This window comes from Sus scrofa, chromosome 12, assembly GCF_054392235.1.
Source record: "Sus scrofa isolate SSC_HxYL_T2T_F1_AM1 chromosome 12, Sscrofa_HxYL_maternal_Yorkshire_Landrace_v2.0, whole genome shotgun sequence".
NCBI classification, from domain to species: Eukaryota; Metazoa; Chordata; class Mammalia; order Artiodactyla; family Suidae; genus Sus; species Sus scrofa.
In genome coordinates, this window is record NC_139394.1 from 65257774 (window position 1) to 65284452 (window position 26679).

General features: G+C 61.7%; 1 protein-coding gene across 4 annotated transcripts; it reads left to right on the forward strand.

Moving 5' to 3' along the window:
• The first annotated feature begins 410 nt into the window (after window positions 1-410).
• On the forward strand, window positions 411-25986 carry ALDH3A1 (aldehyde dehydrogenase 3 family member A1). Of its 4 annotated transcripts, XM_084986445.1 has the most exons (12): window positions 411-435; window positions 556-2763; window positions 20211-20377; window positions 21846-22077; window positions 22511-22596; window positions 22790-22998; window positions 23629-23746; window positions 24134-24275; window positions 24474-24640; window positions 25080-25179; window positions 25536-25666; window positions 25756-25986. In XM_084986445.1, exons 3-12 carry the CDS (start codon window positions 20216-20218, stop codon window positions 25768-25770), a joined length of 1362 nt encoding a protein of 453 aa, XP_084842571.1. In that variant the 5' UTR covers window positions 411-435; window positions 556-2763; window positions 20211-20215; the 3' UTR covers window positions 25771-25986. The 4 variants fall into 4 exon arrangements, with proteins under 4 accessions (XP_084842571.1, XP_084842569.1, XP_084842570.1 ...); XM_084986443.1 differs by lacking the exon at window positions 411-435 and having other exon boundaries at window positions 1149-6386; XM_084986444.1 differs by lacking the exons at window positions 411-435; window positions 556-2763 and adding an exon at window positions 17235-17468.
• Window positions 25987-26679: the final 693 nt, after the last annotated feature.

Genomic DNA, 26679 nt, shown 5'->3' on the forward strand with positions numbered 1-26679 from the left:
TGCAGCTCCTTGCTCTTCTGTTCATTGTGGAGCCAGGCCTGGGTCACAGGCTCTCGGGCAGGACGCAGTGCCCTCCCCGGCCGACCCCGGGGCACCTGCTTACGGATGTCGTGTCCCTTTAGGGTGACCCGGCTCTTAACAAAAGCTTTGTGTCAATCTCCTATTTGTGACTGTTCCATCCTCATACCAACGCCCGTTGGCCTCATCTCACAGGCGGAGGAAGCAGACTTGGAAAGTAATTTCCCAAGAGAAGGGCCTGGGGTTTGGACAGCCAGCGCCCCGGCCAGGAGCCCTGCTCACCCCACGACCTTGCAACCCCTCCTTTCTGCCTGGCTCAGGCCAGGGGGCGGGAAGGGCGCTTGTGGGGCACTCAGTGCCCAGGGGGCTCCCGCTGGGCCCGTCTGCTGAGCGGCAGGCAGCAAGTCTGAGAAGCAGGTGAGGTTGGCAGTGTGTCCCTCCCCCGCCGCGGGGGGGGGGGCGCTCCCAAGGGAAGGGCTTCGGGGACCCAGCAGTAAAGGGTATTTTGTGGTTTTCCCTGCTTGTTTGCGTCTACAGGTGCTGGTGAGAGCGCAGCAGGGAAGCGCCAGGCCTGGGCGGGAGGGCCCTCAACCCCAGCTTTGCCGTTTGCCAAGGGGCCCCCACCGTCCCTGACATCTCAGGACCAGCTCTTTCGCCCACGGGGGCAGATGTGTGGACCCTTCCCCGGGGGTGGGGGTCGCGCCCTCCCCTCGGGTGGCCCTCTGGTCCTGTGTCTGCAGGGGTGTCGGCCAGTATTTGGGCTCCCCCACCCCACCTCCCGCAGGGCTCGGGCCAGAGGCTGTGCAGGGTTCAGGCCTTTCCCAGCACCCTGGGCAGCAGGTGCCTTCCTGCCTGGCACACGGGACGGCTGCAGCTGAGCTGCCAGTGTGGCCCTGACGGCCAGGCCTCTGCTCCAGCCGCGGGGTCTCGGAATAGCCACGGGACAGGAGCGGGCGCGCAGGTGGGCCTGGTGCCAGTGCCTCCCCCTGGGGCCAGGCGTGGCGGGAGGATGCAACCGCGGTGGTCCAGCGGTGTGACGGGCCTGCCGGCCCTCTTGGCAGCGCCTGGGAGCGAAGCTTTGTGGGGGCCGAGGGGTCTGACCTTTAACCTCGTGCTCGGCAATGCTGATTGCATTTTCACCGCGAGCTCACTGTTAGCTAATTTGTACTGAGGTGTCTTAGGTACGGGAAAAACGAAAAGGTACCTACTCGGCTAAGAGAGGTGTCTGCAGTAAACACGACAGATGCAGGGAGTTAAGGTGGGGGACGTGCTCAGGGTGGGAGAAAATAAGGGTCTCCCCCACCTCCCCCCTGTCTCCACTGAGCCCCCCGTGAGCAGGGAATAAATGCGCCCCCGGCGAGCAGGCCGAGGGCCGAGCCTCCGGGCCCAGCGTGGGGGGCAGGTCCCAGGCCGGTGGCCAGAGGGAGGCTGAGGGCCTTCCCCCGTCCCAGGCTGGCTCCTTGTCACATCTGGTTTTTGAACCCTCCTTTGCCCTGAGAATGAGCCAAGATAACATCCGTAGGTTGATCCTGGGCACAGATGCACGTTTAACTCGCCAGCGGGCCAGCCTGTGACAAACGCACGTCAGCCCAGAGACAGTATGAAACCTGGGGCCACTCGGGCAGCTGCTGCCTGTCTGCCGCGTGGTCACGAGAACCTTCTCTGTCCTCGGCAGCACCCTGCCCTGGAGGACAGGACGCCCAAGGCCCCAGGTGTTGCCCACGTTTTGTGCCCAGGACCAGATGTCCCGGCCCGTGGGCCGCTCCTCGCTGCGCTGTGGTGCCGAGAAAAGCAGCTTGAGGCGGCGCCGCCCGGGCTCCAACCAACCAATGCACCGACCTTGCACTTTGAGTGTCGGGTCATTGTCATGTGTCACGAAACGTCCTTGTTTTCCTCTCCACCCGGGGGCCACAGCCTGGACCGGCCTGCGGGTGTCCTCTGTGTACCTGGCGCGCAGGTGCCCGGAGGAGCCGCGTGGTGGCGGGGGCTCAGGCCGCGGGACCCTCCCCCTTCCCTTCCGTGCTGCCAGTTAGCACAGATTGCGGCGGTGTCACCCCTGGTGACTGTTCTGCTCTTCACGTTGCATCAGCCTGTTCGTAAGTACAGAGAAAGCAGAGGTGGCCCAGTCCCTTGGTCAGGGGCATTTGGGGAGCACTTGTTTCTCTGCATCTCGGGCCAGTGAGGGACAGCTTGGCTGCGTGGCCTTGGGTGGATCCCTCACCTGCCAGGGGCCTCTGGTGTTTTTGTCCACTGCCCATCAGAGTAACACCTTCTGATGGGATTTTTGTGGGAACATCCCTGTCGCACACTGACCGGCCGGGCAAGTGTTTGACAAGTGGTCGGCTCGAGTTACTGAGAACGTGAGACGCTCTGCTCTCGAGGGCTGGGCGCCCGCTGCCGGAAGCCACCACCCGCGGGGTTCAGCGGCCGGGCGGTCACCTGTCCCCAGGCCCCGCCCGTGCCCCCAGGCCTGCGTGGGCCTGTGGACTTTGCAAAACCAAGTCCCAGGGCCTTGCTGCAGTGTTGATCCTCCATAAGCACCTCGTTCTGTTTTGTAGATGAGTTTGAAGCAGGAACTGGAATTTTAACCTTGTGCGTGAGAACTGAAGTGAATGGCTTCCTCTTGGGCCGTGCGGCTCTGGACCCCCTCGCCGTGTTGAGTCAACAGCAGGCCCCACCCCAGAGCCCCTCTGGCCCCAGGATGAGCCAGGCCCCTGCACTGCACCCCGAGAGGCCAGCATCGAGGTAGGGGCACGGGGAGTGCATGGTAAGGCAGGGCCCCCCAAGGGCCTGTGGAGAACCCCAGCAGGAGCACAGAGGGCCCCCTACGTGCCCACCTGACCCTGTTTCCGGGCGTAGGGGGAGGGGAGTCTGGTGTCCTGTCCTCCTGGGGCTGCTGGGACAAGCCTTTCCTGGGAGGAGCCCCAAAGCAGACAGGGTCCCCCGGGGAGTAGCTACGCGGCTTCCCTGTGGCCTCTGCCCCCAGGGTCACGTGCTCTGGTGTCGAGGATGGCCCTGGAGGGGCCTTCCTGGGCACCACCGGGGTATAGACGGAAACCCTGGGTTGCTCTGGGTCATCGGAGACCCGGTCTAGGGAGGGTGTCTCTGTGAGGTGTCCCCAAGGCCAGAGGCTAGCGGGTCAGTAACAAGGAACTGAAGTGTTTGACCTCAAATTTGGCCTTTTCTCCTTGTTCATCATCCAGGCACCTGCCAACCGTGGGTGACAGTGGTGGTGACAGTGGTGGTGGTGGTGATATGATGGGGATAGTGGAGCTGGTGGTGACAGTGACGGTGGTGACAGTGACAGTGGTGGTGACAGTGACAGTGGTGGTGACGACATGGTGGTGGTGACAGTGGTGACGGTGACAGTGGTGGTGACAGTGATGGTGGTGACTGACGGTGGTGACAGTGGTGGTGGTGGTATGATGGGGATAGTGGAGCTGGTGGTGACAGTGACGGTGGTGACGTGACAGTGACGGTGGTGGTGACAGTGACGGTGGTGGTGACAGTGACGGTGGTGACAGTGACGGTGACAGTGACGGTGGTGACAGTGATGGTGACAGTGGTGGTGACAGTGACGGTGGTGACAGTGACGGTGACAGTGACGGTGGTGACAGTGGTGGTGACAGTGGTGGTGGTGACAGTGGAGCTGGTGGTGACAGTGACGGTGGTGACGTGGTGACAGTGACGGTGGTGACACTGGTGATGGTGACAGTGGTGACGGTGGTGGTGGTGGGCTTCCGACTCCAGGCAGACGTCTGTCACGCGCCCTCCTGTGCCGTCACACTTCCCAGACCCTCCCCTAGGTGAGCCCCTAGGTGGCGGCCGCCTGCGCCAACACCACAGCATCTTGCCGCGTCTCCTGGGCGGTCGGGTCTGTGTCCAGATCCTCCACCCCGAGCCCAGTCCCTGCCGCGGCACCGCAGATGCAGGGGACAACGCTGCTCGTGCCCAGAGAGCGTGCTCACGTGAGTGCGCCCGCCCCGTGGTGGAGGCAGCTCCCTGACCGCCCCGGAGACGGCGAGTCAGGTGGACGCAGGTGCTCTCGCACCGTCGGAAGGATGGCGTTGGAAGCAGAGGGCGGGCCCGGATGAAAGGGCACCTTGGAGAGAAGACAGTGAACGGGTGGAGGGAGGGCACCCCTGACCTGCATCCAGTGGGGTCGCGCTAAACCCACCACGACCTGAGATGAACAGGACGCAGGTGACAGGTAAGGGTCCCTGCTGCTAGAAACCGTGCATGAATTTGTTTTTACTGTTGAGCAGATGACGCCCAAGGGTGTCTTGACGCGGTAGACACGTGCTATTTCTCGTGATCCTGTGGCCCGGGTGGCGGCTGTGGTCAGCTCAGCGTGGCTGGTGCTTGGTGGCCCAGGGCGGCCTCACCTGCTTATGGGTTTGCCTGATGGTGTGCCGCTGGCCGGCCGTCTGGCCCAGCCCCTCAGGTGGTGGGGCCCGGGTGTGAGTGGACCAGCCGCAGGCTTGCACGGCTCAGCCCCGCGGGGAGTCCACCCCCCCTTTTGGAATACGAAGCCTGCACTCCGTTGTGCGGCCGTGTTTTGCAGCCTACCCCAAACTGAAGGGGCTCTGGCCCATTCTGTCTCCGGGGAGAGCCGGGAGCAAAGTCATAAATCGGGCACGGGTGCAGGATGGGTGTCATTGCGCTGCTGGGACCCCTGCTGCTCTGGGGGTTGGGTCCTGCGGCAACCCCTCCTGGTGGCAGAGAGGAGACCCCAGCCTCCTTGCTCTTGCTGGGTCACGTGCATGACCCCGTTGGCAAGGCGGGCAGAGCCTCGAGCCTGTGCCTAGCCATCGCTTTGGTGTGGAGGGGAGAAGGCCCAGGAGAGAGTCCACGCAGGTGCACAGGCTGTGCCGAGGGCCCGGGGCCTAGAAGGGCCACCAGGACATTGGACGTGAGGAGGCCTGGGGGAGGGGCATGCGGATGGCCTGGGCGGTGGGCTCACAGTGCTGTACTTTGTGCCAGTGGCCACCAGAGGGGGCACCGAGCAAACGAGGTGGACAGATGACCCGTCCTGGTCAACCTCTGGCCAGGCCCCCGCGGGTTTGCACCACCCTGGCCACGTTGGAGGACGTGACGGGCCCAGCAGGCCGACCTCAGTGCTGCCCAGGCGCCGCAGCCCCACTGCTGCGCTCCGTCCAGCCTGGCCCTCGGATGGTCCCGCCGAAGCTGGCGTCAGAGGGAGCAGGTGGTCCTCCTGTGGGCTCTCCCTCCCCGGCTCCCCGGGCGCCCTGCCTGGACCCACGCTCACCCTCTGGACCTCTTTTAGGGATCAGTTCCGTGGCGTTAAGGACGTTTCCGTCATTGTCCCGCCATTGCCACCCTCTGTCTCCAGAGCTGGTGAATGTCGTGTGTTCTCCACACAGGCAGACGCAGGCTGGGTGCACGTGGAACAGTAGGGTGCCTGTGGGCCCGTGTGGGTCCCTTAGCTCCAGCCGCCAGCTCTGGCCGCAGCCCCCCCGCGTCCCCTCCCCACCGGTCCTTCGTGGAGCCAAGGGCTCTGGCTCCCCCAGACGGGAATCAGTCACCCTGCACGTGGCCTGGACTCCGGGCTGGGCACCCAGGCCCTGCCCCTGCACTGGTCCCGTCCCGTGGACCGGCCTGGGAGCCGAGGTGCCGGCTGCCCCACCGGGCACACAGCTCCTCCCCACGCCTGCGGCACCGACGGGACCGGAGCCGCGCTTCCCCGGGGAAGCTCCTCCTCCTTTTCCTATTTGTTCGTTGCAGAAACCTTCACAAACTCAGATACGCCAGGAGAGAAGCACCTCCCGTAATCCAGAGACTAGGTCGGCCGCGCCCAGACCGTTTCCCCTGCAAACAAAACCTCTTGCAAAGTACAATTTGAGAAAGGGCTGTTTTGAAACCTGCCTTTGTCGCGTGGCGACATGAGCACATCCGCCCTTGTGACGGGGCCGCAGCCTTTGGTGGAATGACGCCTCTCCCTTCACTGAAGCCGCCCCGTCCCGTCGGCTGCCCTGGTCACGATGCCCGGTGAGGCTGCGGCTCCGGAGGGTCGCTCACTTCCCTGATTCCTCGGGAAACGGCTCTGCTGAAGCCGTCGCCCGCAGGCGCCGTGTGCCCCTCCAGCCCGGTCCAAGCCCGGGGCTCCCCGATTTGATTCTCTTTCCCCTTCCGTGGCTCTCGGGCTGCCCGCCCGCATCACCCCACAGGGCTGCCTTGTCTACACCTGGCTCTGACCCAGCAGACGCTCTCACAACCACCGGACACTTAGCCTAGATGTGCCACGGACACCTCGACAGCCCCATTTTCCTTCTTCGGGGCAGAGAAAGTGCCGTGTGATGTGACCACGGTGGAGATACATCATCACACGTCACCCCAACCTGCAGAAGGTACAACCGCCAGGAGCGCGTCCAGAATCCACCCGGGACTCTGGGTGGGATGCCGTGGCCTCGTGGGCGACTCGGTTGTAACACATGCACCATCACGTGGGGGAGGCATGCGTAGTGGGGGCAGGGGGTGCCCAGGAAATCCGTCTCCCTTCCCCCCAGTTCTGCTGTGCCTCAAACAGCTCGAAAACAGTCTTAATTTTGGGAGGTCATCGGAGGCTCGGCAGGAAAAGGATCTGGCCTTGTCACTGCTGTGGCTCGGGTTCGAGCCCTGGCCGGAGAATGTCCGTGTGCTGGGGGTGTGGCCAAAAAATTCTTCATTTTAAACAGTGAAATGCGTCAGGCATACAAACATGTATAAAAAGCCTTAAACATCAGAGTTCCCGTCGTGGCGCAGTGGTTCACGAATCTGACTAGGAGCCGTGAGGTTGCGGGTTCGATCCCTGGCCTTGCTCAGTGGGTTAAGGATCCGGTGTTGCCGTGAGCTGTGGTGTAGGTGGCAGACGCGGCTCGGATCCCGCGTTGCTGTGGCTCTGGCGTAGGCCGGCGGCTACAGCTCCGATTCGATCCCTCGCCTGGGAACCTCCATGTGCCTCCACATGACGCGTCGCGCCTTCTCCTGGCCCCGAGGTTACCGCTGTCTTCGTTGGGCTCTGTCTGTCGTTCTCCACATGCGTCGTTCAGAGGGTCCGGCCTTGCGTACTTAGAGCTGGAGCTGGTCCCTGTGGGTGGGATTTTAAAACGATTTAACAGAACGGCGTTCGCGGCTGTGACCATGTTTGAGTGTGTGCTAAACTCCTGCATGTTGTTATGCAGCCGCCACACCCTCACCTCCAGAAGGTATCCGGCTCCCCAGACTGAGCCCCCGACCCATTAAACGCGCCCTCCTCACCCCCGCCCCCGCCCCTGCGCCCCAGCCTGCTCTCTGTGGCCTCGACGACTCCCGCGGTGCACATGCGCCAGGTTGTGTGGTGTTTGTCTCTCCACGGCTGGCTCAGCCCCAGGCTCATCCACGCTGGAGCACGTGGCAGGTGCTCCCCCCCTTTTAAGGCTGGTTGACGGCCCTTGTCGTTGGGGCTGCAGATGGCTTTGATCAGGCCCTGCTCGTCTGGTGGCTCCGTGGCGGGAGCAGCTGCTGGCCCCTCGCCCGCAGCCCTGGGGATGAAAACAGCACGGGCTCCAGCCCTGCCAGGGGCCCAGGGCCTGAAATGCCCGCTCCCCAGGGGCTCTGCCTGCCCTTCCTCTGGGCCTTCAGCCTGCGGAGACCTCAGGAGAGAGCAGAATCACTCTAGAAGGTGTCGCGCGCTTGTAAATCAATGAAATCCAGAGCCCCGGGCGGGGGGCACTGTGTTTACCCTCCCCTCCCCCCACCCCCTCCGCTCCTCGAGCGTCAGCGGGAGAGACGGGTGCCTGCACGAAGGGCCGTGTCCCCACGCCAGGGACGTGCTGAGCCGCCCCCGTCACCCGAGCTGATGGAGCTGGACAAAGGGGAGCAGCAGCTGGGCAGACGGAGGCCTCCGAGGACCCTGGCCTGGGACTGTCTCGCTGACCCAGGGCAGCTGTTGGCTGGGTGAGGGGACCCCGCGGAGAGTGCTGTGCAGGGTTGGGGAGCAGAGGGGAGCTGGAAAATCTCTCCCTTTTCTGGGAGCTGTGCGGTAGCCAAGAGCCGCGGGGCCCCGGGTGCCCACAGAGGTGGCAGGGCAGCCGGGCAAATAGGTGGGCTCTGCCCGGGTCCATCTTCTCCCTCCGGGCCCAGGGCAGGGGAGGGCACAGGGCCTCCGGGGACGTGGGCGGGGTGGGGGAGGGGGAGTGACAGCCACCCCCTTCCCGGGGCCACAGACAGAACTGAGCTGGCAGGAGAGCCTGCCCAGCATCCAAGGGCTACATCAGCCCAGCCTGGGCTCTGGGCACCGGAAATGGACGGGAAGTGATGAGAGCCGCTCGGAATGTTCGAGGGACAGGAAATAGGATTTGGGGAGTTGCGGTTGGAGGCAGGAACTGAAAACAAATTAAAAAGCCATCTCATATTCATCCCTCTCTTGGTCTAAATGCTTGTTCAGAATTAAAAACACAGAACTCTAAGGGGAGAGGAATGAGTGAGGGTCCAGTTGCTGGGGAGCAGAAAGGGCTTCCCCCAAGTCAGGCTGGGGGCGAGGAGGGTCCCAGAGCCCCTCCCGGGGCTGCAGAGGGACAGAGCAGCGTAGGGAGGGAGACTTGGAATTTGCTCTTGGTTAATTGCAGGGAAAAGTGCCTCTGATCACAGACCCAGGAGAGAAGGGGGCCCCGGACCGCGGAGGCAGAGGAGAGCTCACACATCAACAGGGCAGAGGGAGGAACCGTACCCCCTGAAGCATGAACCCCAAGGAAACTGAATGCGATGGAAAGTTCCAGTCCTTACAGTAAAAGAGAGAGGCCGTCCGCAGGGCGTCGAAGGCTCACCCTCGCCCTGTCCGTCGTAAGACTCCCACGTCGAGCCGCTGGATAGAGAGAGACGCTGGAGGCAACGGGGTGTGCACACTCATGCAGACAACCTAAGGGGGCTCCGGCCACCGTCACATCAGACAAGGGGGCCTCGAAGGGTGAGATAGGAGGTGAAGGAATAAACAATTTAGCGGGGCCCATCCATCACGGGCCCGTGTGACCAGCACGGAATGTGACTGGACACATGGAACGGACGGCTGCGTAAAAATGCGTCACGGTGCGGGGTTTGGCTACTGGTCCCCCAGAATTGGGCCAAGTGGACAGAGAGCAGTGAGAGCCGGGAATAAGCCTTTGACTGAGTAGATGGAGTCTCGTGAACAGGAGGCGTGCATCTCATTTATGTACCTGCCCCCAGAACAGCTGCAAAAATGATGTGACCACAAAGAAAGCCCGAACTGAGACAGAAACGCAGAGGAAAAGGCCTCGTTTTAACCATAAGCTGATGAAATTGGCCGTAAACCATGGAGGTGTGATGAATATAACGTGAGCTGCTTTGAATTAGGAAACACACTTTGAGAAAACACAGGCCACCAAGAGGGACATTAAATTGCGACTTAGTGGGAAGCGGTGACAGTGAGAATGCTGCCTTCTCGAACCTCCAGGACCTGGCAAGACCACGTTCAGTGGAAGATGAAGATTTGGGAGTTCCCGTCGTGGCTCAGGTTTAACGAATCCGACTAGGAACCATGAGGTTACAGGTTCGACCCCTGGCCTTGCTCAGTGGGTTAAGGATCCAGCATTGCCGTGAGCTGTGGTGTAGGTTGCAGATGCGGCTTGGATCCCGCGTTACTGTGGCTGTGGTGCAGGCCGGCAGCTACAGGTCCGATTTGACCCCTAGCCTGGGAACCTCCATATGCCGTGGGAGTGGCCCAAGAAATCACAAAAAGACAAAAAAAAAAAAAAGACTTAAAGGCCTTGAGTAGAATAGGGAGACACAGGAGTGTCCTGGTGGCTCAGCCGGTTAAGGATCCAGCGTTGTCACTGATGTGGCTCAGGTCGCTGCTGTGGTGTGGGTTCGATCCCTGGCCTGTGGGCATAGCCAAAAAGAGGAAAAAAAAAAATAGGAAAATGCAAAAGGATCTACTTTCTCAAGTTAAGGATGAAAAGAGAGTAGGAAGAATTGATGAAGCTAAGACTGGAAATGAACCCGTCAGATACCCACACTCCCGCTTCTCCTGGAGGTCAGGAGGGTCCTGGCTTTTGCCGACATCAGTGAGCAGAGAAAGCTGGGCTCACCGACTTGCAGTTTCCTTGTAAAGGAAAAGGGAGACCCGGAAACCTGCAGGATTAGGACGCGGAAAGGAGTCAGAGCCAGGAGATGAAAGCACTTCGAGGAACCTAACACTGAGGCCGAAGGTCCGAAACCGAGGACACGCTTGAGGCCAAGGGGGTGGAGAAGTCCGTGCCAGCTGAGCCCTGCTCTCTCACTTGCCGGCTGTGTGACCTTGGGCCAATTACTCAGCCTCTCTGTGCCTCCGTTTCCTCATCTCTAAGGTGGACGTCACAGTTCCTAACTCGTGGGCAGTTGCGAAGATTACGTGACCGCGTACGGGGAATGAGCACGCGAAACTGGCATCTCGATGGGCTCAGAGTAAGTGATAAAATGACGCAAAGCTTCCAAGAACATCCGAGAATTTGATGGCCCTTGTGGGGCCGGGGGGGGACCCTCCTCCCTCGGACTGAGACGAGGAGCTCCCGTTGGCTCTAGAAAAGCTCGTGCGCAGCGAAAGATGCCTTCAATCTGGTCCCAGGACAAGTGTCCACTGGAGGAAATGCCATGACTCCGTGGCTACAGCGGCAGGAGCTCTGAAAAGAATGAGGAGGAAAACAGGGCAGAAGAGGCCAGGGAGGTGTGAGGCTCTCCCCCGACCCACCGAAACAGCCCAGAACAAGCGGGAACTTGGGGTGCCCACCGCCCACTGCCCCCAAGAACCGCCTTGTGGAGAAAACATAGGGCAACACGTGCAAAATCAAAGATTCAAACATTCCTGAGAGCCTAGTACAGAGAAATAGGAGCAGAGTTCCTGCTGTGGCTCAGTGGTTAATGAGCCTGACTAGGTTCCATGAGGATGTGGGTTCGATCCCTGGCCTCGCTCAGTGGGTGAAGGATCCTCGTTGCTGTGGCTGCGGTATAGGCAGGCAGCTGTAGCTCCGATTGGACCCCTAGCCTGGGAACCTCCACAGGCCATGGGTGTGGCCCTAAGAAGCCAAAAAAAAAAAAGCAAAGAAGCAGGAGCACAAGTAAGTTTAAGCAGGCTTCCCGCGCTTGGGTCCAAAGCGGGAAGCAAGGCGGCTTCCCCTCTCCAGGCAGCGCCCTGGTTAACACTGATGATGCTGAGCAGCCTGGATGGGGCCGAGGGGAGCCTGCTGTGCCCCTGCCTGGGCCAGTGCCCACCACTGAGGCAGCGGGAGGTGAAGGACCTGCGTTTGAGGAGACCCTGTTTTAATGACAACAGCCCCCATGTGTCGTGTCTGTTTAGCTTCAAGGCATATTAGCCAGACGTGGGGAAAAGCACGGAATGGGTATTGGGACTTTTCAGGACGCTGCCCGGGAGAGGCCGGCCGGGTGAGTGTGGCGGAAGACGCCCCTGCCCGCGCCCCTGGGCAGGTGTGCAGAGCTGCAGCTGTGCGATCATCCTGCAGACATAAGACGGACTTCTCTAGCGTCGATGCCAGGCTTGGTGTGTGATGCGTGCGCTCTGTGTTTGTCAGGAATTGGGTGCAGCTTCCCTCGCTCGGGGGTGGGGCAGGCCTGGAGGGCCCGGGCCTGCCCTCCGCCGGCCTGGCTGCCTCCCTCCGTTGGGTGGGGGCTGGGCTGGGTCCAGGCCCAGCTCACCATGACTTGCACTTTGCAGCCGGCCGGCCACCCTGCCCCTGCCCCTGCCCCTGCCCCCTCCAGCCCGGGGCTGCCCTTGGTCTTGAGCCAGCCCTGGCTTCCCAGGTGCCTCCGGGCAGCCTGCTGGGGAGGGGGTGGGGGGCGCTGGCAGGGCACCCCGAGGGGGTTTCCTTCTGGCTCCCACTGACTTCCTGGCTGCAGACCCGCAGCTTCTCCGACCCCATCCCTGTAGACCCAAGACTCAGGGCGGGTAGAGGGGAGGTGACCCTGGCGTCTCCCTGCGTTTTCCCAGATGTGAAGCCAGTTCTGTTCACTCTGCTGCTCTGAGAGAGGGTCTCTCTGAAAACCCAGGTCCTCCCGTGGGTCACCGCTGGGCACTTTGCTTTTTCTTTGTCGTTCCTTTTCTAGGGCCACTCCCGTGGCACATGGAGATGCCCCGGCCAGGGGTCCAGTTGGGGCCGCAGCCACCGGCCTCCACCCCAGCTCCCGGCAACGCCGGACCCTCCACCCCCCGGGCGAGGCCAGGGACCGAACCCACAACCTCATGGCTCCCAGTCGGATTCGCTGACCTCTGCGCCCCGACGGGAACGCTGGGTCGTGGTCATTCTTTCCGTTGTCTCCCAGTCGGGGGCCCCTTTCACACTCATGCTGGTAGAATTTGCAGCAGAAACGTTTGACGTCGTCCAGTTCCCTGCTTTTTTGGTCGTATCTGAGAAGTCGTTGGCGAAGGACACGAAGATGTGCGCCTGCGTTTGGCGTAAGTTTTATAGCTTCGGTTCTTCCATTTAGGTCGGTGATCCGCTCTGAGTCAATTTTTGCCCGTGGTGTGAGATAAACGTCCAAAGGCGTCCTTGTGTGTGGATGTTGTCACACCAGCACCATCATTGGAAAGACTTTTTTTTTTTCATTTTTTGCACTTTATTTTCTTTACGTAAAAAAAAGTTTATTATAGTTGATTTACAGCGTTCCGTCAGTTTCTGCCGTACAGCAAAGTGACCCAGTCACTCATATATAGACACATATACACGTATGTATGTTTTTCCTGTATCATCTTCTGTCATGTTCTACCCCAAGTGATTGGGTAGAGCTCCCTGTGCTGCACAGCAGGACCTCACTGCTCATCCACTCTAAATATCATAGTTTGCATCTACGAACCCCAAACTCCCCGTCCATCCCACTCCCGCCCCCTTGGCAGCCACTCCCGCACTCCAGGTCTGTGAGTCTGTTTCTGTTTTGTAGACAGGTTCATCTGTGCCGTATTTTAGATTCCACATATAAGTGCTGTCATATCATATTTGTCCTTCTCTTTCTGACTGACTTCACTTAGTATGAGAATCTCCAGTTGCATCCACGTTGCTGCCAATGGCATCATTTCATTCTCTTTTTACAGCTGAGTAGTATCCCATTGTGTATATGTGCCGCATCTTCCTTGTTTTGTTTTGTTTTTTGTCTTTTTGCCATTTCTTGGGCCACTCCCACGGCATATGGAGGTTCCCAGGCTGGGGTCCAATCGGAGCCATAGCCACTGGTCTATGCCAGAGCCACAGCAATGCGGGATCCGAGCCGAGTCTGCAACCTACACCACAGCTCACGGCAACGCCGGATCGTTTAACCCATTGAGCGAGGCCAGGGATTGAACCCGCAACCTCATGGCTCCCAGTCGGATGCGTTAACCACTGCGCCACCACGGGAACTCCTGCCACATCTTCCTGATCCTTTCATCTGTTGATGGACATTTAGGGTGTTTCCATAGACTGTTCTTTGCTCATTGAATTGTCTTGGCATCCTTGTCGAGCGTCAATTGGCCGTATGTGCGAGGGTTTATTTCTGGACTCTCAGCTCAATTCCATTGGCCCATATGTCTATTTTATGCCAGCATCACAATCTCAATGACTGCAGCTTTGTTAGAGTTTTGAGATGAGTCTCCCAGCTTTGTTCTCCTTTCTTCAAGATAGTGCTGGCTAGTCTGGGTCCCTTGCACGTACATATGAATTTAAGATCGGCTTTCCGGGAGTTCCCGTCGTGGTGCAGTGGTTAACGAATCCGACTAGGAACCATGAGGTTGCGGGTTCGGTCCCTGCCCTTGCTCAGTGGGTTAACGATCCGGCATTGCCGTGAGCTGTGGTGTGGGTTGCAGACTCGGCTTGGATCCCGCGTTGCTGTGGCTCTGGCGTAGGCTGGTGGCTACAGCTCCGATTGGACCGCTAGCCTGGGAACCTCCATATGCCGCGGGAGCGGCCCAAGAAATAGCAACAACAACAACGAAAAAGACAAAAAAAAAAAAAAAAAAAAAAGATCGGCTTTCCTCTTCCTGCAAAGCCAGCTGGGATTTTAACAGGCATTGCCCTGAATCTGTACATTGACTTGGGGGTATCGTGCCCTTAATAATACTATGTCTTCCAGTCCGTGGACGCTGGGTCACTTCCCTGTGGCTCAGGCTCTGGGCTTCACAGCCCAGAAAGCTGCCCGTGTCTGCAGGACGGGAGCAGGACCCGATTTCAGGAGCAGGGAAGATGCTGGGCAGGGAAGAGCCCAGAGACAAACCAGAGCTGGGGGCACCTGACTCCAGGGGCAGCAGCTGAATGGCCGGCTCTGCCCAGGTGGCCAGTCTGAGAGGTGGCCCCAGGATGACTGGGAAAGGTATGGATTTACAACAACAAGCATAAGTGCAGAGTCAGCAGTGCCAAAGCCTCTCTCTCTGTTTGCAGCGGCTGAGGAGGCCAGGGGGTCGGGAGGTGGCGGGGTGGGGGTGGGGTGCAAGGCCGGCCGCTGGTCGGCAGAAGTCCGGCTCCTGGGACTCTGAGGGGATCCTTGTCCCGGCCCTGAGCCCCTCTGCCCACAAATCCTCATCCACAGAAAGCGCAAGGCTCTGAGTATTAGACTCCGCACCTGGCCTGTGCTTGGACAGAGTTCAGTGTGGCCGAGTTTGGGGGTGTTCCTGAATGTTCCGGCTCGCAGGAGGCACCATGAGGGGGTTTGTGTCCATTGCGGGGTTTCAAGTTGCTGGCGGGCACCCCAGCCTCTTGTGGCAGACTCTGATTCCAGGGGGCTTTCTGCCTCTCCGAACGTCCGCCTCGGACCCTGGATGTGCAGCCTTGGTGCCGCCAGGCAGCAAAGCCCCTTCTGTTGGCTCTTCTCCTGCTGGTGGCTCCGGGCCGCCCGGCCTGCCCACTCAGCTCAGGGGCAAGGCCTGAGCCGACCCTCTAGTCCGGGGGTGCCCCCAAGCCACCCCGCGGGTCCAAGTCTAACGGAGGAGACAGAGCCGCCCGGCAAACTCACTGCCAGCGCTTCCTGTCTGCTCTGACAGGGGAAGTCTCTTTCCCTGCCCGACAGCTGGTGGCTAACTTCAGGCCTCCTGGAAGTTTAGGCAAAGAAACTTTTGAGCCTATTTACTTGGTCATTCAAACCTTTATAAAAGGAGCCGTTGGTGTTCCCATCATGGCTCAGTGGTTAACGAATCCAACTAGGAACCATGAGGTTGCAGGTTCGATCCCTGGCCTCACACAGTGGGTTAAGGATCCAGCGTTGCTGTGAGCTGTAGTGTAGGCCGGTGGCTGCAGCTCTGATTCACCCCTAGCATGGGAACCTCCATATGCCATGGGTGTGGCCCTAGAAAAGACACAGAGACAAAAAAATAAAAAGAGCTGTTCCCCCCGTGGCACGGTGGGTTAATGATCCTGTGTTATCTCTGGCAGTGCAGCTTCGATCACTGGCCTGGCACAGTGGGTTAAAGTTCTGGCATTGCCACAGCTGTGGCATAGGCCAGCAGCTGCAGCTTGGATTTGATCCCTGGCCCAAGACTTTCCATATGCCGCAGGTGTAGACAAAAAGAAAATATATATATATATACGTATATGTATTTACACATCATGGGCATGAATATACACATTATATAAGATGAAGGAGGAAGTGGGATGGACGAGGGCGCCTCGGAGGCAGGGAGCACCGTGGAGGGGCCTCACGGAAGGGGGGTGGACCCTGGGACCAGGAGCCAGGGCCCCGGGGCCCTCTCGCCGCTTCTTTCCGCTGCCTCGTTTACAGATGAAGAACAGGCCCGAGGACACGCAGCTGGTAGCGGTCAGCAGTCAGATGAGTTTATTTCCGCTGGATTGAAGAGGAGCTGAGCTTCAGACCTGGGCATGTGGAGGCCAGGGCGGTCCTGGAACCAGCAAGCGGATGGGCGGCCCCCTCTCCAGGGAGCCGCTGTCAGGATGAGTCAGCGCCAGGGCCTTGCCCTCGACTCGATCAGGGGCCGGGGGTCCGGGCGGCCTCAGGGGCCGTGCTCACCTTGCCTGGGCTTCAGCAGAGCATTCTCTGGAGACAGCCAGGTGCCAGCCCCGGAGAAGGGGGAGGATTCCAGGTTGGCGTAGGGGGGCTGTCCCCCAACCTGGACCTCGCCGTCTCAGGGGTGTGCCCCCGGCCCCCACCATCCAGCCCGGGCGCCCAGTCCAGACCCTGCCAACGTGCCCTTCTGCTGTTCTGAACACCGCCCCTTCTGTAGGTCTCATTTGGGATCTTGCAACTTCTCGCCCGCCTCACTGGGAGCTGTGGCTTTCAGCCTGGACTTCAGTGAGACTGAGCCCGCTGCTGAGCGCGTCTCAGAAACAGGCCTCTGTGCTCAGCCCCTCGGGCTCTGCCACCTGCACAGCCTGGCCCAGCCCCGGGGCCTCAGCCACCCCCTCACCTCCTGCCGGCATCCGTCGTGTGGGGACACATGACTTTGTTCCCTGCCTCTGTGCCTTTGTTTTGCTGTTCCATGCCCCCTGCTGTTCCTTGCCCAAACACTGCCCACTCAGCTCAGACGCCCTTTCCCTCCCATGGGCCCCTCCTCTGAATCCCTGGAGCATCCTGTGCGTATTCCAGTCACTCCAGCTTTCCTATTTGGGGGGGAAACGTTCTGTTTATGCCATCATTCATTTATTGAGCACCTACTACGAGCCAGACACCGTTCTAGGTGCTGAGAATACAACAGTGAACAGATCGGTTTCTGGCGGGAGGGTGACAGGTGGCGAACAACATAAGTAGACAAATGGCATGTCAGAGGGCGGTACAGGCTCTAGAGGAAAAGGAGCAGGAGAAAGAGGACGGAGAGTGGTGGTGAGATTGGGGGGCAGAGCCATGTGGGTGGCTTCACTGGGCAGGGCATTCCAGGTGGGGGAGGGGGAGGGCAGGATCGCTTCCTGTAGGGAAGCAAGGACCCTGAACCTGGCTGGTGGGCGAGGGTAGCAGGAAGTGCCCAGTGGGAGGAGGCCCAGAGGCTGTGGCAGCAGGGAGGTGTGAGAAGTGGCCAGATGTGTTTTCACACCCGCCTCCTTCCCCGTGGAGCAGACGCCCCACAAACACCAGGACTTAGCAGAGTCCTGCCCCAGCAGCTCTGGCTTCCCGGGCGCTTCCAAGCAGCTGGTCCCGATTCGTGGCCCCCATCACTGCTGTTGGGGAGGGCAGACAGCCCCCAGCTTTGGAGACCTCGCCTCGATGGGGCCTCTGCAGGAGCCACGTGCACACTCAGCGTGACCAGCGCCTGACCCGTCCTTATGTAACCAGGGAGATTGGGGAGGAGGCAGCTGGCAGTTGCTCTTGGGGAATCTGGAGCCAGCCCACCGTCAGACCGAATCAATCAGCACCCCCACGCCCAGGGCAAACACCCGGGCTCCTTTGGACCTGAGCCCCACCCAGGCCTCCACCTGCATTTCAGAAAAGAGCAAGAGCAGCCAGCCCACGGCCTAATCCCCCAAACTGGGGGCAGAGGCAGGATTAACTACCCCCAGGTTGGAAAGTTGTTTTGTTCTTGTTATGCAAACTTCCTGGGCAGGGCCTTCCAGGGCCCAGGGGGCGGGGAGAAGGGGCCTTAAAGGCGTCCCCCCTAGGCTGGTGCCCATCCCCGGAGCTCCAGCCACAGGAAAGTCTCTGTCCAAGGTAACCCTCTGGGCTGTTCCCTTCACCTCCCGGGACATGCAGCTGCAACCTCTGCGGCTGGTCCCCACCCCAGCAGCATCTTCTGAGAGTTCTCAGCAGGTGCCCGGGGGTCCGAAGCTCAATTCTGGCAGCTGTGCCAACCCCGACCCTCGGAGCAGGGGACTGGGGGACGGTGGGTGAGGAGCCTTGATTCACGCCCGAAGCCTGCAGAGCCCCGTGGTTAAAGGCGTGAGCAGCAGATAGAGACACACGTGGGTTCAAATCCTGACTTTGCCACTTGCTAACTGGGGGATCCTAGGCAGCTCATCCCCTCGTCTGTAAAACAGACTCGTAAGGGTTCCTTCTTCATGGGCTGCTTCTCGGGGAGGCCTTGGCGAGGATCAGAGGGGCCGAGGGAGGTGGGGACACCTGGAGGCAAGGTGGCACAGGTGCAGCGGGCCGGGACACGGGAAGGTGGGCCCGGCCCTGGGGAGGAATTCCAGCTGCGCTCTTGGGATGGGCGTTCAGGCGCAGCGCTCTCCGCTTATCTCTGCCAGGACTGTGAGTGGCCGTTATAACGCTGCCCACAAAGGAGGCTCCCTCCCAGATACCACACGGCTCTGAGCACTGAGCAGGGGAGACGCCCTCCTTGTCTCACTCACACCAGGCTCTTCGCCCTGGGCCGCCTGGCCTTAGTGGCCAATGTCCAGAGGCTGCTGCTCTGCTTTGATCGCAGAGCTGGGGAGGGAAGCAGCACCTTCCTGCAGGGCAGGGTGGCTGGGGCCATGGTCGGCAAGGAAGCCTGGCCCACGGCAGGCAGGAGTGAGAGGCCCCAGAGGGTTCCCTGAAGCTTCCCATCAGACCTAGGACGGGCTGTGGCACCCCATGCTCGGGTGCCCTGCATGCCAGCCTGGGACCTCCTCTCTGTGCAGCGGCTGGGGGTGGGGGTGGTCAGCAGGTGGAAAAATACATATATATCTATAAAACTATTTCCATTTTGCATCAATTTATATATACCTTACATAGAAATCTACACACACATATGCCTTGTATATAAAATATATATTTACACACATACGTGGTATATGTGGTATATATAATTTTTTTTTGGCAAGATAGGCTTATTGCATTTTTTCTGATGTCAGAGGTTACACTGTGTCTGAAAGCAGGTGGAAACTTCTGGGGGGACAGTGGGGGGAGAAGGGAGGGGGACATTTTTCTTGGTGTCCCTTTGGTATCTGTTACATTTTCTGCCGTTCCCTATTCAGAAAGTTAACAAACATCTTTTAAAAAAAGGCGAGCTCACTGCCAAAAAGTGACACCCTCTGGAAGACGGAAACGAGGGTCCCCCTAACTGCCCCACTCTCGGTCAGCATGCGGGGACCGCCCTCTGCTTTCCCTGCACGAGCAGGTGCATCCACCTGGGTGTCTGCTGTTCTGTCCTCTGTGTTCTTCCTTGTCGCCTGTGCCTGGACACGTGGACGCCCCGTCTGCAGAGGCTGAAAAGTCCTGATTTCTGCACAACCCCCCTCCTGAGGGGGTGGCAGATGTCAGTGACAATGTCTCCTGCTGACGGACTTTGAGGGTGTTTCTGGTACTTCTGTTCCTTGGAAACCTGCTGACTATTCTTGTTCCTGAGCGAGTAGGGAGGCTCTGATTGCTGTGACCTCCGGGATGTGTCATGGAGAAAAACATTTGAAAGGCTCTGGCTAAAGGGAGCCAAATGCCCCCCAGCTGAGCCGTGCCAGTGGCCAGCCTGGTTGCCGTTGGGGCCCAGGCGCCCCTCCACCCTCTAGGCGGAAACTGGAAGCTCTGTGAGTGGCCCTGTCCATAGGTGTTCCAGGAACAAACGGTTTAGAAACCAGGCTGGTTCTGGAGTTCCCATCATGGCGCAGCGGAAATGAATTCAACTAGGAACCATGAGGTTGTCGGTTCAATTCTTGACCTTGCTCAGTGGGTTAAGGATCTGGCATTGCCGTGAGCTGTGGTGTAGGTCACAGACGCGGCTCGTATCTGGCGTGGCTGTGGCTGTGGTGTACGCCGGCGGGTACGGCTCCGATTAGACCCCTAGCCTGGGAACCTCCATATGCCTAGGGTGTGGCCCTAAAAAGCAAACCAGGCCGGTTCAGCCTAGGAAGCCACCAGTGCTTCTGAGAACGGCGGCTGAGCCCGCGAGGCAGCGCAGGTGCTCTGATGCTGGGCTTTCCTTCACTGCCCGAGGGAGGAGGCGCCACCTGCGCCAGCCAGACTGATCTGAGAGCCCCCTCGCTGGGTGTGCAGGGTGCTGGGCTGTCTGCCGGGAGCATCACCAGCTCTGCATGCAGGTGGTGGTGCCGGGAGGGGCCTGCCCCCCGCACACTGCCAGCACCCCCCCCCCCCCAGCAGCCCCTGTGTACACACTTAGGGCCGCAGGTCACTGCAGCCTGGTGGTGGTGGCAGGGTGTCCTGCGGCCAGAAGGGTCCAGGCCATGGGGTTAGGGAGCCGAGAAAGCAGTGCTCCCAGGAGCTCGTCTCCCTCTAGCGAGGGCAGGTGCTGCCCTGGGGACCCAGGGCCCAGGGGCCGGGCAGTGAGGGCACATCCTCCTGCCACTCCCAGGCGCTCTCTCTATCCCCAGGCACCATGGGCACGATTGGTGAGGTTGTGCAGCGGGCCAGAGCCGCCTTCCTCTCGGGCAGGACCCGCCCGCTCCAGTTCCGCATCCAGCAGCTGGAGGGGCTGCGGCGCCTGATCCGGGAGCGCGAGAAGGACCTCGTGGGTGCGCTGACCGCCGACCTCCACAAGGTGCGCCCCCGGCCCTTCATGGACAACCCGCGTTGCCCCTCAAACCCTCCGTGCGCCTCAGGACCCCTCCACGGAGGGGAACGCAGCCGCTGAAACGGGCCCCCGCAGGTCCCACGGCCCCAGCACAGGGCCCAGGGCTCTGTCTGCTGTCCCCCCGACCCCAGGCATCACTTTCTGCTCCAGCCCAAGCCTGAGGCCACTGCATCAGCCATCTCCTGCTGACATGACACCCTCTGGCTCCCTAGCTCCTCCAGCCCTCAGCCCCACAAGGGCCACTGGCTTCTCCACACTGGGGGCAGCGCAGCCTGGCCGGGCCCAAGGCCACTTGCTCCGCTGGGCACCCTCCAAATTCTCAGCCCCACTCCCTCGCTGCCACCCTTCCATCTGCCGGGGGGGGGGGCAGGGAGTGGAGGAGGGGCCGTGAGCCTACCCCTGCTATTTCCCAGGCCTTAGCTGCTGTCCTTTTTTTAAATTTTTAACTCTCAAGATTTCACATCTTGATTGATTGATTTATTATTTGCTTTTTTAAGGGCCACTCCCAGGGCATATGGAGGTTCCCAGGCTAGGGGTCGAGTTAGAGCTGCAGCTGCCGGCCACAGCCACAGCCACAGCAACGCGGGATCCAAGCCGCGTCTGTGACTTACACCGCAGCTCACGGCAATGCTGGATCCTTAACCCACTGAGCGAGGCCGGGGATCGAACCTGCATCTTCATGGATGCTGGTCGGGTTCGTTAACCGCTGAGCCATGAAGGGAACGCCTCAAGATTTTACATCTTAAAACAAAAACCAAAGGCAAGAAAGCCCACTGTTGACCTCAGGACCTCTCTCTGGCTCTTCACAGCCCAAGTTCAGGGACGAGAGGTTCAGTCCATTTTGTGCCCATCTCTGGACCCGTGCAGGCTGGCACCTCCCCCGCCCCTCCCTCACCTGGGAGGGTCTCCTGGGTTTTCTCCTGACTCTCTTCGGCGGCCTCTTTCCTGTACCCGCTTCTTCAGCGTGATCTTAGGGCTCCAGTCTGGGTTCAAGTGTCATGTCCAAGCCTCCCCAGACACGGCTCAGTCCTCTCCTCGCACTCGCCGTGACCTCAGATCTCTGCTCAGGTCCAAGGTCCCTGCAGGCCCCTCGAACTCCACATGCCCCCCCTTCCTGGGTCCCCAGCACAGGCAGAGAGTGGCCCTCACCCCGGAGGCTAATCCTCAGCTCCGCCCGTGGCCCGGCCCCCCAGGCTGGGGCGCCCACAGTGAAGGGCCCCCATCCCTCCGGCCGCTGAACGAACCAGGCTCTGCCCGCGGGCTCCCCCAGCAGCCCCCTTCTGCAGACCGGGAAGCTGAGGTGGGGAGCGGAGGGGGAGCTCCTCCAGGGTCACAAAGCAGGGCGCAGCCAGCCAGGACCCCTGCCGGCCCTGGCGCCTCTGCTGGGGGCCCAGGCCCCGGGGGCCGCGCGTCCCACGGAACCCTCCCCCCGTAGAACGAATGGAACGCTTACTACGAGGAGATGGTGTATGTCCTGGAGGAGATCGAGCACGTGATCAAGAAGCTCCCCGAGTGGGCTGCGGACGAGCCCGTGGAGAAGACCCCCCAGACCCAGCAGGATGAGCCCTACATCCACTCGGAGCCCCTGGGCGTGGTCCTCATCATTGGCGCCTGGAACTACCCCTTCAACCTCACCATCCAGCCCATGGTGGGCGCCATCGCTGCAGGTGCCAGCGCCCCTCCGGGTGGGGGCCAGGAGGGGGCTCGGGCCTGTGAGAAGGTGGGGGCTGGGGCCAGGTAGCGTTGGATGCGTCAGGCTCTCGAGGAGGCTGCGGGCCAGAGAATTCAGCCCAGCGCCCCCTACCCCCTGGTGCCCGAGGTCCAGCCAGGCTCGGGCGTCCACGCAGCCTGCCCCTCCTGCTCTCAGCCAAGACGGACGCGCTCTCCTCGGGCGGGGGCTCTGAGCGCCACCTGTCCAAGCTCTTCTCCCACCTCCCGTCTCGGCACCTGCAGACGGCAGGGGTGCGGCTCCTGCGGCCTCTCCCCGCGGCTCTTCTGGCCACTCCTCCGAGGACCCAGAGACACAGGGAGCCCTGGACCTCGGGAGGGCAGAGCATTGGGGTGGCCCCCGGGCCCAGCCCTGACCCGCGTGCTCCCCAGGGAACGCCGTGGTCATCAAGCCCTCGGAGCTGAGTGAGAACACGGAGCGCCTGCTGGCCACCCTCATCCCTCAGTACCTGGACAAGGTGAGCCGCTTTCCAGGGCACGGGGACAGCCGGGCGGGGCCAGGCCCTCGGGGTGGAGAAGTAGTGAATTCTTGCAGCGGGGCCAAGACGCGGCCCGGGGAGGAGAGCTGGCCTCTCTCATCCAGCCCCCGAGCCCCGGCTGAGAGCAGGGGTGAGGCCCTGTCTGAGCCTCGTCTCCGTCCTCGCACGGAAGGACCTGTACCACGTGGTCACCGGGGGCGTCCCCGAGACCACGGAGCTGCTCAAGGAGCGATTCGACCACATCCTGTACACGGGGAGCCCAGGCATCGGGAAGGTCGTTATGACGGCTGCGGCCAAGCACCTGACCCCCGTCACGCTGGAGCTGGGGGGCAAGAACCCCTGCTACGTGGACAAGGACTGCGACCTGGACGTGGCCTGCAGGTGAGGAGGCGGGGCCAGTTCACTGAGGGACGTGGACACTGTTCCCGCGCCCGGGTCACCTGCAGTCCCGGCAGGAGTGCCGGGGGTGGGGGCAGGGGCGGGAAAGGCTTCCTGCGGAGCTCTGCCCACTTCATCTCCCACACACGTGGCCTTCTGGGGTGAGGGGACCCCAAGCACGGTGACATGTGCCCGTGCAGGGCTCAAGGGTATGAAAGGGTACAAAGGCCGCCCACCCCAGGTAACTCCTGACATCACCGACATCCCCCCGGAATCCCCCCAGACATTCCCCAGATACCCCCTCATACCCCCCAACGTCCCCCAACACCCCCACACATCCCCCCAGATACCCCCACATCCCCCCAGCCCCCCAGACACCCCCAGACCTCCCTGGCCAGTCAGTGATGGGGTCACCACAGGCCCCCCGAGCACATCCAGGGTCACAGGTCAGCTTAGCTGGCACCTAGAAGCCAGTGGATGCTGAGAGGCCCTCTCCCCAGGGGACAGCTCACAGCCCTGGCGTCTCCTCCAGGGCTCAGCCCTCAGGCCCTGACCCTGGTAACCGAGCAAGGAGTCTGCTCCTGGGGCGCCGCCCTTGGGAGCGGAAGGCAGCCTAATCTGGGGTTTTAACAGACGCATCGCCTGGGGCAAGTTCATGAACAGCGGCCAGACCTGCGTGGGCCCCGACTACATCCTCTGTGACCCCTCGATCCAGAACCAAATCGTGGAGAAGCTCAAAAAGTCCCTGAAAGTGAGTGCTGACCCTGGGCTGGGGGAGGGGCTGCAGGGCAGTGAGATGGGGGGTGGGGGGGGGACTTGAAAAAAGACTGGGTCCCCTCCCCACCCCCAGCATAAAGGTAATCCTAGCTCTGCCCAGAACTCTGCCACCTAAGGACAGGCATTGCCAGCCTGGCATCTCCCTCCCGTCTCCTATCTGCTGGGCAGGCACTGTCCACACCGCCGGGCGTGTGCGCCTTTGATATAGTGAGGCTCCCAGCAGAACCTGCGGGCCCCCTGGGGCTGTCACTGTGCCACGTCCCCGCCCACGTGTATTCCAGGGTGGGCTGGACACCTTCTCCCCCGTTGTGGCCCTGATGCGGGGGTGGGGGGGGCCTCGTCCTGACCCGTCTCCCCACAGGAGTTCTACGGGGAGGATGCCAGGAAGTCCCGTGACTACGGAAGAATCATTAACTCCCGGCACTTCCAGAGGGTGATGGGCCTGCTGGAGGGCCAGAAAGTCGCCTACGGAGGCACGGGCGACGCGGCCACCCGGTACATAGGTGTGTGCGCCAGCCCCTCGGAAGAGGGCCGCCCACCCCAGAGCTGCCGGGTCCCCGCGAGCAGGCAGCCAGCGGGGACCCGGGGGCGTCGATCCCTTTCCCTCGTGCCCCGGGCTGGCTCTGGGGCTCCAGGCGGGCAGAGTCCGGGCACAGCAGGTGGGCTCGGCACCTGCTGACGCTGGCGTCTTTCCTGCCCAGCCCCCACCATCCTCACGGATGTGGACCCCCAGTCCCAGGTGATGCAGGAGGAGATCTTCGGGCCCCTTATGCCCATCGTGTGTGTGGGCAGCCTGGAGGAGGCCATTCGGTTCATCAACCAGCGCGAGAAGCCCCTGGCTCTCTACGTGTTCTCCCTCCATGACAAGGTGGGCCTGGGGCGCCCGGGGACTGGCACTCGTGCAAACAGGACCCGGGCTTCACAGACCCGGGTGCGAATCCCAGCTTCCCTGCTCACGGCGGTGTGACGCTGGGCAAGCCACGTAACCTTCCCGAGCCCCTTTCCTCTCAGCTCCGCAGTCAGGACAGTGACACCCACCTCGGAGCCCTGGATGCGGGCATCAGCCCCTCAGCGCGGTGCTTGGGGCCATAAACACTTGCTGCGTGGGGAGATGGGGGGGCCCCGACTGGGGCTCGAGGAGGGCAGCCCGAGGCCGGGCTCTGCCTTCACCAGCTCACATCTCCGGGGCTCCAGGACCCGCGCTGGCAGGGTGGGGAGGGGGCTGCGGCGTGGGGGGCGGAGACTGAGGCGGGGGCGGGGCTACGGCGTGGGGGGCGGAGACTGAGGCAGGGGCGGGGCTGTGGCAGGTGATTCAGAAGATGATCGCCGAGACCTCGAGCGGAGGCGTGACGGCCAATGACGTCATCGTCCACATCACCGTGCCCTCTCTGCCCTTCGGGGGCGTGGGTGAGTCTCCCCTCCTGCTGGCCCCTGCGTGTCCCCCACCCCTGGCTGGGACTTCAGGAAGGACCAGGGCCTCAGACGCCCCAGACTGGCCCTCGGCCGGCACATCCATTGGCCGCATTTAAGCTCCAGACCCCTGAGGTCCCGAGGGTTACCAGGGGCCTGGGCCGGAGAGGCCTTGAGGGCCAGAGGCCACAGAGCCATCTGGTGGCGAAGCTGGGGTGAAACTTCCCAGCCGCTCTTCCTGCCCCCTGGACACCCTGGCAGACACCCCAGGGATCAGAGCCCCCAGGCGGCTGGGAGAAGGGGCACAGGAGGGTGGTGGGGGTCTCAGGCCCCCCTGAGCCGGCTCCCCGCAGGGAACAGCGGCATGGGGTCCTACCACGGCAAGAAGAGCTTCGAGACCTTCTCCCACCGCCGCTCCTGCCTGGTGAGGCCTCTGCTGAACGAAGAGACCCTCAGGGCCAGGTACCCCCCCAGCCCCGCCAAGGTGAGAGGTGTGCGTGTGTCGGGGGCGGGGGGTGCAGAAGCCACGGGGCTCCCGACAAGAGCCTCACTGCCCCGCGTGTCCCCCCACAGATGCCCCGTCACTGAAGGCTGCCTGGCGCCGCTGCGCCCTCGCCCGCGCTCCAGCCTGGGAAGGTTTCGCTGCGCCCCGCCTGCTCCCTGGGCACCCTGGCCTCCCGCCCCCAACCTCCCGGTCCAGCCCCGTCGCTGTAGAGACTAGAGACAATCAAAGTGTCCAACCTGGAACAACAAAAGTTTCCAGCCCCCGCAGACATAGAGACAATAAAAGGTTCCAACCTGGAAGGCAGGTGTGGTCTCTGCAGCCCCGGCCCCACCCTCTCCAGCCCACCCCCCCATTCTCTCCCCGAAGCCTGGGGACATCAGCTCCATTTGGAGAGGTGACCAAGGAGGCTGAGGCAGGAGTCCCTCAGTGCGTCCCCTGGGGGTGCCTTCGGAGGGATGGTCCCGGGGAGGGAGGTGAGGAAGCCCAGGCAGCCACAGGACCCACGGTGCCGGGCAGTGCCCGGGCCCAGGGATCTGGTCAGAGGGGCCTGAGGAGCCGGGACAGGGTGGACAGCGAGGACATTCGGAAGCAGGGCGTTGGTCAGAGCAGGGGTCAAGCATTGGGCGGGCAGGTGTGCAGGCGGGTGGGGGAGACAGGCCGAGAGGGGCCTGCTAGCTGTCCCGCAAGCAGCGGGTGGTGATGACGGGCTGGCCAGCTTTGGGATGGAGCTCACAGAGTCACCATGAGCCGTCCCAGGTGCCCAGGCCCTGCCTGGGGGCTTTGCCCGCTGCCATCCCTCCCTGGACACATGTCCCCAAGCGTCCCTGCTCCCAATCAAGACCTGCCCTCCACTTGGGCCAGGACACTGCCCTCCCTGCCCCGCCCTTGGCCTCTGTCCCTTCCCCCATGCCCCAGCAACAGATGCGGACGCCAAGGCCAGGGTGGGGGTGGGGGCAATGTCACCTGGTCCCCATGTGCCAATCACAGGGGCT

Excerpts from the sequence above, each read along its gene's own strand:
- ALDH3A1 (XM_084986445.1), top strand. The coding sequence starts at position 20,216 with ATGGGCACGATTGGTGAGGTTGTGCAGCGGGCCAGAGCCGCCTTCCTC. Across the intron at positions 22,078-22,510 it reads GGTGGGCGCCATCGCTGCAG|GGAACGCCGTGGTCATCAAG; the intron begins GTGCCAGCGCCC and ends CGTGCTCCCCAG. Across the intron at positions 22,999-23,628 it reads GACCTGGACGTGGCCTGCAG|ACGCATCGCCTGGGGCAAGT; the intron begins GTGAGGAGGCGG and ends GGGTTTTAACAG.